Source organism: Chanodichthys erythropterus, chromosome 11 (genome assembly GCF_024489055.1).
Source record: "Chanodichthys erythropterus isolate Z2021 chromosome 11, ASM2448905v1, whole genome shotgun sequence".
In the NCBI taxonomy this organism is placed as follows: Eukaryota; Metazoa; Chordata; class Actinopteri; order Cypriniformes; family Xenocyprididae; genus Chanodichthys; species Chanodichthys erythropterus.
In genome coordinates, this window is record NC_090231.1 from 49,153,886 (window position 1) to 49,167,640 (window position 13,755).

At 36.8% G+C, this 13,755-nt stretch overlaps 1 protein-coding gene across 15 annotated transcripts in view; it reads right to left on the reverse strand.

Moving 5' to 3' along the window:
- LOC137030018 (adhesion G protein-coupled receptor L3-like) overlaps window positions 1–13,755 on the reverse strand; it is a 433,419-nt gene that overhangs the window by 52,995 nt on the left and 366,669 nt on the right. For all 15 annotated transcript variants that reach the window (XM_067399942.1, XM_067399940.1, XM_067399945.1 and 12 more), the window contains 4 exons: window positions 10,027–10,195; window positions 8,369–8,494; window positions 8,168–8,218; window positions 2,795–2,891 (listed from right to left, as the gene is read on the reverse strand). In XM_067399942.1, coding sequence (XP_067256043.1) covers window positions 2,795–2,891; window positions 8,168–8,218; window positions 8,369–8,494; window positions 10,027–10,195 — 443 coding nt within the window. The remainder of the gene's footprint in view (window positions 1–2,794; window positions 2,892–8,167; window positions 8,219–8,368; window positions 8,495–10,026; window positions 10,196–13,755) is intronic.

A 13,755-nucleotide genomic window follows, 5' to 3' on the forward strand; every position in this document is an offset into this window, starting at 1 on the left:
TTTCTAAAACATCCCGGTAATAAAATATTCAAACAAACTCTTTATTAAAATCAAAAAAAAAAAAAAAAAAAAGACAAGACGTTTCTGTGTTCATCCAAACACCATCCTCAGTTGTAAAAACACAGAAAGCAACAAATTATACTTAAAGTGCTCTATTTTCGCGCACTTATTTTGTACTTTATGTACTAAAAGTTCTTTAGTACTTCTTAAGATAATCTTAAGAACATCATTATGAAAAAATTTATTTAGTTACCACTTGTAGTACACTATGAGTTCAAATGGTAACTGTGACGAGCAGGGCGGGCGAGAGCCGTGAGGGAACGGCGCGAGGCCGGTGACGCGAGTGATAATGAGCGTCACCTGCGAGGCGTGCCGGCCTCGAGTCTCTCACGGAGGAGCTCCGGAGGCATAAAAGGAGGAGCGACATCAGTGAAGGACGAGAGAGGACCAGGCCTGGACTTTATTTTATGTTTTGTTATGTTTGTGTGGCCGGCAGACGTCCGCGAGGGTCTGCCGGCATTACTTTCGTTTTGTTTGTTTATTTTATATTAAAGTTACGTTGAATGTTCGCCGGTTCCCGCCTCCTTCTTCCCATATCTACTAACCTCGTTACATTGGTGCCGAAACCCGGGAGGAAGGAGGGACATGCTGTCGGAGAGCCCTCGCTGCTGAGGGGGATCGCGGTGCTGCGGAGTTCGGGCAGCGCGGAAGTGAAGACCGCGAAAGGCTGCCCGAGGCGGTGGTGCTGGAGCCTTGTGAAAGGTGGGACGGAGACCCGGATGCCGTGCTCCTGGGACGAGGTGGGGTGGCTGCCGTCCTGGACCTGGAGGGAGCGGAGGAGTCGCCGCCGTCTGCCGTGGGCCGGAGCCTGCTGCCGTCCGCCATGAAGGGGAGGAGCAGGGGACGGGGGACTCGCTGCCGGCTGCCCTCAGTCGGAGGAGCCATCGCCGGCCGCCAGGAGGCGGTCGAGGATCGGGCCGTCCACCGAGCGTCCAGTGCCACCGCATGGCACCGCGAAGAAGAGCCTCTTGGCAGGCTGAGGACCGAGCGGCAGTGTGTCTGGGAGCCGGACCCAGCATTTTTTTTTTTTTTTTTTCCTCTCTCCCCTCTCTCGTCCTGTCGCTCCCCTTGCTTCCGTCTCCTTTCTCTCGTCTCGTCTGTCCTTACCCCCAGGTGCTGCGGCCGCCGAGACAGGCCCCGGGGGGGGAGTAAAGCGCAGTCTCGGAGGTACCCCCCGGCCTGCGAGGGGCGTTGGGGGTATGTGACGAGCAGGGCGGGCGAGAGCCGTGAGGGAACGGCGCGAGGCCGGTGACGCGAGTGATAATGAGCGTCACCTGCGAGGCGTGCCGGCCTCGAGTCTCTCACGGAGGAGCTCCGGAGGCATAAAAGGAGGAGCGACATCAGTGAAGGACGAGAGAGGACCAGGCCTGGACTTTATTTTATGTTTTGTTATGTTTGTGTGGCCGGCAGACGTCCGCGAGGGTCTGCCGGCATTACTTTCGTTTTGTTTGTTTATTTTATATTAAAGTTACGTTGAATGTTCGCCGGTTCCCGCCTCCTTCTTCCCATATCTACTAACCTCGTTACAGTAACTAAATACATTTTATTAATACAGAGATAGTGGGCCCTCTATCATACACCCGGCAGTTATCATTTTCTCGTCCAGTGGCCACATTGTTTAAATAGCAAATGCACTCATGCCCATTTGTGTGCTGGTCTGAAAACAAGGTGTGTCCAGGCGCGTTAATATTTTCAGGCAACTGAAAACGACTGCGCCACTGACCAACAGAAACCTGGTCAAAAGTCATTGGCACAATATTTGTTTTGTTATTTAGAGATCGCGTTAGTAATATGCGCATTCATGCGGGTGCACAACGCACGTATACTCTGCTTATTACACACACAGGGATGCGCAGCAGCACACAAACATGTCAAATATTAAAAACAAAAGGATTACAATGTAAAATATTATTATTGTGTGCAAAAAGATAAAAATGCTTTGGTTAGATTTAACCTTGTGCACGAGCAGATCCGTTTCTACGCGTTCAGTTGTTCCGCTTGCAAATTCCACCATGTAAATAGCGAATCCTGAGAGCTGTGTTTCTTTTGATGTAGATGCGTGAAGACTATCGAGTCCTGCCCCGAAGAGCTTACTCATCTATGCTGGGCCATGCGTCAATAAAGTGACTGTTTTGTTTCCTTGCTGATCCCGTCCTTTGGATGGATTGGTTGGTCCATCCAAAGGACCAGATTCCCAAACACTATAATAGTAATATTGTATATTCAGTTAAGAGCAGTGATCTGTATGCAAGGATCTGTTTATAGGAGAAACAAAGCAGCCACTTTATCAATGAGGAATACCATCTACTCTGGCAAGCATACTTGGGAAGTGGTTAACTTAGGAGTCACGTGACTTCTACATGCATGCTGATCACGTGACTTTAATAGGTGTACATTTACCAGAGTTACTTTCTGTGTTTTTACAACTGAGCATGGTGTTTGGATGAACACCAAAACATCTTGTTAAATCTTTTAATGTAGTTTAGTGATTTTAATGAAGAGTTTGTTTGAACATGTGTTAAGAAACAAAGTTATGAAAGTATTTTCTCTGTAAGTACATTTTATTTCAGTAATATTATATTATCTGCAAGTACAGCTTTTTAAAAATATACTTTTAAGATGTGAAGCACACTACAAGTGCACATTTATATTCATATAATTAAGTAAACTTATTTACACAAGGGTGGCAATACCCTGCGACCCGTAGAATAGCCATGTATGCGTGTGTGTGTACCTCTGTTGAGTGTGGCTGAACTGTTGATGTCTCCAGCCATGAACGAAGACTCTGACTGCTTCCTCACTGTGTCATTCCACATCCGGCGGATTCGGCTCTGTGAAGAACACCACAGAGTTTCACACACACATAATGATCACAGACACATATCTCATAAGATCAGAGCCAGTGTTACACCAAGGCTTCAAAGAATGGTTCACTCAAAAATGAACATTCTGCCATCATTAAAGCTGGGCTAAGCGATATTTCAAAAACACTGTTGGACATTGTTGATATTTGAAATCAAGTCAAACAAACACACCCCTCTCTTCATTTATCTGCCTACAAAACTCACCCTCCAATCCTAACCACCCTGCTCCGAGTCGGTCTCGAACCCCGATTGCTGCTGGCCGGCAAAGCGAGTGCACTTACAATGATGCTAAACACCGCATTCTGGCCACTGTTACACACGCAGTGCGAGAGTGGGTGTCTGTTTATCACAGCTGACGCTCAACAAAATAATGCTTCACGAAAAATAAAGCACAGATGATGAATGAAAGAGGTTCATTGTGGTGCACTCTAAAGATCCAGAAAAGGAAACAGATATTCTGCTTGTTTTTATTATTTAAGTGTCTTTAAATGAATGAATTATGTCTTGCTTTTACCTGTATGACCATAAATTACGGAGACAGTTTACTGTCTTATAGAAGGAAAACAAATCCAGTGGTCGCGCCGGCGCCTCACGTGCGCGCACACAAATTCTTGCATTGCATACTTGATATCGCAGCCTGTTAAATATTAAAATAAAATACTATCAACCAAAACATTACACTGCTTAATTCAATGAATACAATCTGCAGTTTACCACCCCTGCACCGCCTCACTGTGCTGTTATATGTGAAGGATGATGTTTTACGTCGATAATGCGAGTGAAGTAAAGCTCATATAATAAATAAAAGTTTAGCATTCATCTTGAAAATGAAAAGTTGGATTTGTGGCGAAAGGTAGGCTTCAGATTCACTTTAAAATAATTAGTTTTGCATCTTATTAAGTTTTATTTCCAATAAATAAATATGTTTCTCGCCTTAAACATAGCAATAGAAGCTGGAATAGATTTTTTTATTTGTTTTGGCTTGACGTTTATATAGCCTGAATAGTCCAACTGTTAACTTTGGATATTTTGTTGTGGAGTGCATAAGTGGATAAAATAATATAGGGCAGTTTTGTTCATAATTTACATTTACAAACATTATAAACAAAGCTATGTAGGCTACTTTTACATTTTATTTTATTTACAGATAACTTTATCATTATTTCTGAATGTAGGCTAATAATAAAATGTGACGTAGGCTATATGCGACTTATCTTTTTTCCTCTCAGGAATAGCGGTATTTTTAACCATGTAGCAAACATTAAAATATCTTGAAAAAATACTTTAATTTATAAACCATTGTTTTTCCTTTCATTTAATAGGTTTACATTTGGACAGAATCGTTATAAAAGATAATTGTAGGCCTATTGGCTAAGACGGCAAATACACTTTGTTTTTTAATAAATAAAATGCTTTCCTTATTATTATTATTATTATTATGTAGGCTACATGCAAAAAAAAAAAAAAAAAAGTTATTAACCGTTATTTCTCTAATCAAACCAGTTTCAGAACGTTTATAATACAGAAGGAACGCTGGAACAGAGACGTTAAAATACAGATTGTTTGAAGCCTCTTGCCTTCTCGCTTAGCTCTCTCCAGCGCTGGAAAGCTTTTCTAATATTAATGTGGCTCCTAAAGCGCTTGCCCAGTCATAAACCTTCATTCCAGTGATATTCTTTTGAGCTCTTTTGTATTGTGTCTCATCATCTCTCTTTCTGCAGTTTTTCTTCAAATCTCACTCTTTTTCATTCTGTCTCCTCGACTGCCACATGCCCCCCAATGCTGATTGGCTACATGTTTGTTGTTGGTGTCAGTCTGAAATGTTTGTTGTTGGTGTCAGTTTTTGAAATATCACTTACTGCACCTTTAACTCACACAAACCGAGGTGATTTTCTTTTGAGTTTGTGAGAGAGTAACTGTCCGATCTGTCAACGAACTGTTCATTTGAGTTAGATCTTTGCAATGATTTAGTTAATCTGCTACACAAAACTTGTCTATGTGATACATTCATAAATCAAAATTATTTCTTAGTGTAAAGAACATTTTAATAAAGAACCTTTTACCACAATAAAGAACCTTTTGTGCAATGGAAAGTTCCATGGTTGTTAAAGGTTCTTCATGGAACCATCAATGCCAATAAAGAACCTTTTTTAAAAGGGCACATTCTTCAAAATGTCATTCAGGGATTGGTACAACATGATTGTGAGTAAATGATGACAGAATCTTCATTTTTGCAAGAACTATCTTTTTCAGGTTATCAGTAATAAAGTTTTTCCTGCCTAAAATCCTCACAACGTATAGCAGCACATAAAATAAATAAATAAATAAAAAGAACAAAAAACAAATAAAAAGGCTTAAGTACAAAATAAAAATCCTCTCAACGTGAAAAGTTGAGCCGTTCAAAGCACATTACTCATCTGGCTGACATTTACAAGCACTCACACACATGGGTCACGGGTCGGCAAAGTGTGTTTCTGGTGCATGTCAGAATCTTGTTATATGTTTGCAGATATCTCAGCAGATGACCTCTAAAAGGCTAAAGGTCAAATTGGAAACCTTGTCTCCATGGAGATAATGTAACCAGACAAACCGTTACCATGGAAATGAGATATTAAAGCACAGATATGTAAAGCCAAAGATTTGTATGAGACAAGGACAGCATACAATGGAAATCCTTCCTTCATTGCTCTCTTCAAAGCAAACTACTTTCAGGTAAAGGACAGATTTGGAAATGAATTTTCCTCCTTTATGAATATTACTTTTTACATGATCGAATTCTTTTTGCTGGGATTGAATTCTAAAAACTCAACCTTGCTTTTCCTATACTACAAGATGTTAATTCTTTTTCTCTTTCTTTTTTTTTTTCAGGATGCAATATATACTGCGCATAAATATATCAATATAGTATCTGTCAAAAATGTGCAGTGAAATACTGTTTTTGAACAGACTGTATTGTAAAAAGCATATACAAATAAATGAATGGTGTTTCTTATAATGCAGTGTGCTTGAACTTACATTCCCAATGTTATTTGGTATCTGTTACGTTTTACACCAAATTGCATTAAAAATGCAAAATATCCATAATCTGAATGAAACATGTAAAATATGCAAACTGAATGTAATGTTTTTAGACACTTAATTGTCTATTATTTTCAGTTAAATGAAAATGTATAGTTTAAATTGAATATTAAACAGTTTTTTTTTTTTTTTTTTCCAAAAGTACTTTTTTGTATGTAATTTCATATTTACTGGAATTACTTGATGATTGGGGAGAAAAAAAAAAAAAAAAAAAAAATCAGGGCTGGATTTCCACGCTACGAAGACTCTAAAAGTATAACTTACAGTTGAATAAAAAAACGTATGGGAACCACTTGCAGAATCTGTGAAAATGTGAATAATTTTAACAAAATAAGTCAAGATCATACAAAATGCATGCTATTTTTTTATTTAGTATTGTCCCGAGTAAGATATTTTTATATAAAAGATGTTTACATATAGTCCACGAGACAAAAAAATAAAAAAGGTTATTTATTAAAATAACCCCTTCAAAAGTTTGGGAACCAAATTTTTTATCATACTTGAACCTTTTCCAGCAGTGACTGTATGATTTTGAGATCCATATTTTCACACTGAGGACAATTGAGGGACTCAAACACAACTATTAAAAAAGATCTTCAATTTTTTCTTATTTTGTTGAACTATCATTTTTTTCCATTTAGTACTGCCCTTCAGAAGCAAAAGAAGATAAGTGCATGTTTCTTGGAAGACAAATTATGTACAATAATCCTTGAAAAACTCCTTGAAAACTGAAGAATCTCCAGGACCTGGAGGATTTTTCTGAAGAACATTGGGCAGCTTAACTGCTCAGAAAAAACAAGGGACTCAAGAACAACCATCACAAAAAACAAAACAACAACAACAACAACAAAAAACAGTCATGGATCATCCAGGTAACGTCACACTGTATTAAGAACCAATGGTTCCCAAACTTTTGAACAGGGTTTTTTGAATAAATTCAGCTATTTTTTTTATTTTTGTCTTGTGGACTATATTTAAACATCTTTTATGTAAAATATCTTACTCAGGGCAGTACTACATAAAAAAATAACATTTTGTATGAAAATAGCATTTTGTATGATCTCTCATATTTTGTTAAAATTATACACATTTTTACAGATTCTGCAAGTTGTTCCCATACTTTTTCATGCAACTGTAACTGAATATATACCTTTTCTAGGCATGTTCCCTGAACTATCTTAGGAGGTTGCTTAAGGTATACATTCATATATACATGAGACGTTACCAGTTGCTGTCCATGGCGGTGGTGCTGAATTTATATATTCGATAATTTACTCTATGCATGGGCTGCTTCACTGAAGAATAGTAAACTTTATTGTTTAATAGTAGTAAACTTTATTGTTTCATTCACAATGTGTATCTGATATGAATAAAACATTTTGTCAAATTATATAATTGAAAGAATTATTATTGCAGCTTCCATAGACATCAGTGTATGAAATGAGATTTTTAACAAACTATAAATGTCTTTTTTATATAGCCTAGTAATAGTTGTGATATATGACAAGTGTGTCTCAGCATGTTTGAATTTAGCAGAGAATCTTTGCATTTTATTCTCTGCAATTATCCTAATTGAACACTGCGTGCATTACAACTTCAGAATTATATTTGTATAGACTGTCAACAGTGATAAGGTATAGTTAAGAGTGGTCTAGACCAACCTTACGAATGAATGATTTACAGAAGGTATACTTAACTAAGAACATTTCGGGAAACATGTATTAACCTTGAGGTACAATTTAAGAATGACGTAGAGTTAATACGGTTTTGGGAAATCCAGCTCAGATTTGTTTCCAAAATAATAATTGGACATCATATGTTGAATAAAACATGTAAAATAAGGAGGTAATATGACAACAATATTGAATACTGCTGTTAGAAAAGACTATTATTGCAAAAAGCATACTGTTTTGCATGCTATTTAAAAAAAAATAAAAAATAGTATACAGTGTATTCCATTCTCACCAGTCACTCATTCACACTGCTAAACATGCAAAAATATCTATAAAATTACATTAATGAAAAATCCCACAGTTCTCATTGATTCTTACTGAAGTATTGCTTCTAACACAACAAATCACTAAGATGTTTAGAGGTAAATTGCGAAAATGAACACATGAGCTGATCAAGAGTGTAGTGTGAAACATTATAGGGCTGATAGTTACTTGTTCATACTGTAACTGTGAGGAGTTTGTCATACAAGGCGGGTGGTGAACCTTGTGATGAAAGAAAACAAGAAAAAGAGACAAAGAGAGAGTGTGAGACAATACACACACATATGGACACTCACAAAATTGGATTTTGGCTTTGTGTTGCTGCGTGTGTGTGTGTTTGAGTGTGTGTTTGTTTGGATGTCACCCGTCTACCTGTGATGCTGAGGAATATCGCCCAGGTCCGCGCGATGAGGAGCTTTTCACCGAACCCATAGACGACTCCACACTCTTCCCGTTGTAGCAGTGAGTTCGAAGGCACTTCCCGTATTCTTTGCGTACCTAAACACACGTTGGGGGTTTCATGTTTTATGGGGACATTCCATAGACATGATGATTTTTATACTTTACAAACTGTATATTCGATCCCCTACCCATAAACCTACCCGTCACAGAAAACATTCTGCGTTTTAACATTTTTTAAATAACATCTCTTAGTATGATTTATAAGCTGTTTTCCTCATGGAAAACGATCCCCACAGGGGCAAAGATTTTGGATACTGCCATCTTTGGTGACATTTTGTGTTTTCATTGTTGGTTTGTATTAGGACCATCACCAGTGCTGTCCCAAGTGATATAAGGTGTAAAAGTTGTGTAATTCTTAGAAGCAGAAGTATTTATAAAATAATGGCAGCATTTGAAAAGAGTTCAGAAAAGTTACATCCACTCTTGAATCAATATATGAGCTCAAAACTGATTTGCACTCAGATGACTTTGGTATCTTCTCAAATTGATCAATATGTAGTGAACAGGCTGGTATGTAATTATAAAACATTATAGCTAATCCATTTTAGGGCTGGAAAGACAAAACTCTAGAGCGGATAATAATGGCTAGCATGGCAGTGCCGCTTAACGCGAGCCTGCACATTTTCAGGACTCAGCGACTGTATCAAAAATGGTGATGTCCATAACATCGGGAAGTTTTATCACAATTAAAAGCGTGTTATTAAATAATCGAGTCTAATCGAGGTGGGAGCTCGTGCATGAGTATTATAAACAACCAACAAGAACTTTAAATGCTTAGTAACTGAGTGCAGAGAGTAAGTTTGAGCCACATGCCTCACGGCTTTGGTGGATCTGCGGATGAAAGCAAATAATTTCTCCATCTTCGTAAGAAGTAAACTAAACCCGCCATGATTATATGTTTCACTGTGGCTCTCACATTATGTGACATGGCAGACAACTAGTCGTCCAGTGCCGGTTCCGTTCATTCAGCACAGGTTTGTCGAGTATGCGGTTGTGAGTCCTGAAAATGTACAGGTGTCAGTTCGGTTATAGAATGCGGTTGTCGTGCTTGTAAAAAACAAAATGCTGTATGAACACAACTGTATTAAGTGGCCCTGCCATACTAGCATCTTAAATTTTAGTTTAAGTTTTAGTAATTATTATTATATTGTTTTTGTCATTTTTATTAATTTATATTTCAGTTACAGCAATTTTAGTACTTTAACTTTTTACTTTAGTTAGTTGCCAAGGCAGTTTTTAAAGGGTCAGATCAGGAAATCTCTTTTAAAATGTGCTTATAAATAAAATAAAATAAAATAAAATAAAATAAAATAAAATAAAATAAAATAAAATAAAATAAAATAAAATAAAATAAAATAAAATAAAATAAAATAATCGCAGTGTGTGTTTGCTTGGCATATTATAAGATGATTATTGCTTAAGTGCAAAGTATCCCTAGCCATCATATGTAATATATCTGAAAAATAAAAAAAATGAAACAAACAAAAACAAAAACGCCCTACTTTCCATATGTTCTGGTGACAGCCCTGGTTTGTATGATATGTGCATGTGAATGTGTTTTTCCCAACCTTCTTCTGCAGGACGCAGTGAAATATGAAGATGAACATGCCCTGCAGGGAGTTAAAGATGGTGAAGAGATACGCCATGATCACTGTACTCTCGTTAACGTACATCAACCCGAACGCCCAGGTCAGGCCCAGTAAACAGAGCAGTGCTATGGCTCCGATTACCCACGATCTGAAATAAACACACACACAAAAATCAAATTAGCTTTGAAAATGACTGAGAAAAATGCGGTCAGAACTCATTACTCGCAGTATAAGGCATAAGTGCTAGATCAGTGCATAAATTGGTAAATTTCTATCCAGCTCTCCACATAAATTAAATACGACTTCAGTTAAAGTGAACTCTATTTTCTCAATTTTCTTCCCCAGTCATGCTGTTTTATATCTGTGGGACTTTATTTTGCATGAATTTTATTTTACACTGCTCTTTTCCATATATCAAAAATGAATGAAGACGTGGCCAAGATCCAAAAAGGACAATAAAAACATCAGTCATAGGATTCGGAAGAGGTTTCACTCGCACAAAGGCTACAAAGCTATTGTTTGACTTCAGATGACTTCAAATAAGCCACTCAAATCACTTTTATACCACTGTGGTGTTTTGCTATACAGAAAAAAGAAGAAAGTCATACAGGTTTGGAGCGACATGAGGGGAGTAAATTATGACAGAATTGTCATTTTTAGGTGAACTGTCTATTTAAATACCATCCTGCATCTCTTTCTGACATTCAGCACACGTCACTTCATTTTGTGAGAGCTGAATAGATTGTGTGCGTCTGTAATGTGTTGTTTTACCTGCGGGGCTACAGATCCACCCCACTGACTACCTCCAGCTCAATTATACATCAAAATTACACACATTTACATATGGATTACATCCAATATACTACTAATGGGACACACAAACTTCATACTGTTGTCATTATATAATTTCAAAAAATAAATAAAGTATAAAGTGAGACTGTATTTCAAAACAAATATTTCCACACAAAAAAAAAACAAGACAAACCATATTTTCTACTTTTTCTCTGCTGACTGGATTTAAAAAGCTGTGAGAAAGTACAGTGAGTTTCAATGTATTAACTTTGATGTTAATCATTTAGTTGACAATATTGATAGTGCATATTTCCACAACATTTATGGTTATGAAACACTTGTAGAAGCAGAAGAAGCAAAAATCACTCATAGGTCACAGCCTTGGTTAATGTGAAAAATGAAATGTGCTGTTTACCTAAGGCCTGTGCTAGGTTATGGATGATTTCCAGGGCATTTCTATGCAGTTGCTAATGTGTTCTGAGTACACATTTGTTGCTAGATCACGCTGAGTGGTTTCAAAGTCTCTTTAAAGCAAGTCATTTCGCTCTGCGGCCATCTTTGAAACACCTCTCGTGCAGCTATTTCAGTCATGCAAGTGCAGCTTCTATCTCTTTGAATGGGGAAAAATCAAATTCTCCAAAGCTATTTACCAAGCTTACCATTAAATTTAATATTTGAAATCACCAATGAAATCTGACAACAACTGTACCATAAATGTTGTTTCTTATGCTCAAATAGCATTAAAAAAGCTCATCATTCATAAGGTTTATAGAAACCAGAGCTTTTAACAACAGCTGCAGTGACTTTACCAATCAGCGATTGGATCTTTTATTTAGAAGGCAGGGCTTATTCCGCCATATTGCGAGTTGCATTTTCTCCCATTCATAAGTAATATGAGTGCACTGTCTTTATATATCTAAAGTATTTGGTGGTTTTCAGTGTGTTACTACACTACTTTTCAAAAGTTTGTGGTCAGTAAGATGTGTTTTTGAAATAAATGAATACTTCTATTTAGCAAGGATGCATTAGATTAATAATATATATATATATATATATATATATATATATATATATATATATATATATATATATATATATATATATATATATATATATATATATAAATGACAGTTATATTTTTATGCAAGATTTCTATTTTAAATAAATGCCATTCTTTTGAACTTACTATTCATCAAAGAACCCTTTAAATAATGTATCACGGTTTCCACAAAAACATAAAGCAGCACAACTGTTTTCAACATTGATAATAATAGTAAACGAGCAGCAAATCAGCATATTAGAATGATTTCTGAAGGATCATGTGACACTGAAGACTGGAGTAACGATGCTGAAAATTCAGCTTTGCATCACAGGAATAAATTACATTTTAAAATATATTCTTTTAAAATAGTTCTTCTAAATTGTAACAATATTTCACAATATTACTGTTTTACTGTATTTTTGATCAAATAAATGCAGCCTTGATTTTTCCAAAATGGTAAAAAAAAAATCTTACCAACCCTAAACCTTTGAACGGTAGTATATATGGTTGCCAAGGTGTTTTGAGATATTCTTGTTTCTAGATAAGACACGGTCCAATCCTAAGTCTGATTGCCCAGAAACCCTCAGCACACCTCTCCTTAACAAGACTCATGAATTGAGGAATCGTTCATTTAATAAAGACTCAAAGGCATTATGAAAGAAAGATATTTTTCCCCCATCACACTGAAAAGGTGACATCTTTAGATGAATGTGAAAATGACTGTCCTGAATTTCACACCTCAGGATGAGCTGCACAATACAGAGGGAAGCATTAAGGGCACTGAGAAGTTGATGAGCAGAGAATGAGAAACACACACACACACACACCGGCTGTGTGAATGATTGACAGCACTTCATATTGTGCCTTGAACGAGAACGTAAAAACAGGAAGTGAGTGCGGAGGGTTTATTTGCTGTTATGAAGCTAAGCCGAGAGAGAAATATGAGCTGGAGGGAAGAAAAGACGGATCTGCTTACTTAATCTCTGGATCATAATCCTCATAACTGAAGAATGAAATGTGGAAAAAAGAAAAGCAACAGAAAATTAGAATAAATAAATTGACAATTGAGAGCAAAATAGAAGGGAAATGAACCAGATGGGCTTTGACGTGTCCGTATGCGTCATAAAATTCACCAGAACAGCAACTACGGCTGAGTGATATGTAATAGTTTACTTTATATTTCGTTAATATAACAGTACAGTATGCTAAAACATACATATTTCTACTAAAGCAATTTAATATTTGAAAACACAATGTAGGGACTGAACAACTGGAAACTAATTATGAAAACTTACCAACTGTGACCTCAGAGTGTTAACAGTGTTAACAACATTTTAAATCAGACATTGCTGTATTTACACCCATATACTGGCAAGAACAGGATTGTGAAACTACGTGCTCTTTAGGACGAAACTCCAAATAAAAAGGGCATTAAACAACTGTAATGTAAAATAAATGTCTACAATACTAATATTTATGGAGAGCTTAATTTTATTTTCAAACACTAAACCATCAAACTTTTGTTTTGATGAAAAAATCCAAAACAATACACTTATAGCTTCTCTTTTGTTGCAGTGTATCTGATGTTTGGGAAGATAGTTGGTACATGTTTTGTTTTTAAATGTACATTAGAGGAACTCAAACTGTAGATGCAGATGGAGTTCATGTGGAGCATTTACTGCGAATCGAGCTGCTCTGAGACACTAAAAACACCAGCGGATAATGAGCTGCTGGTGTATAAATGAACACCACACTTCACTCTGAAACACAAAAATGATATATTCATTTAATTCAATCGAACTGTGATCTTGATAATCATGCAGCCCTATTCTATATACAGCAGTCAACATTTGAAGTGGATCAAAATCTTTCAT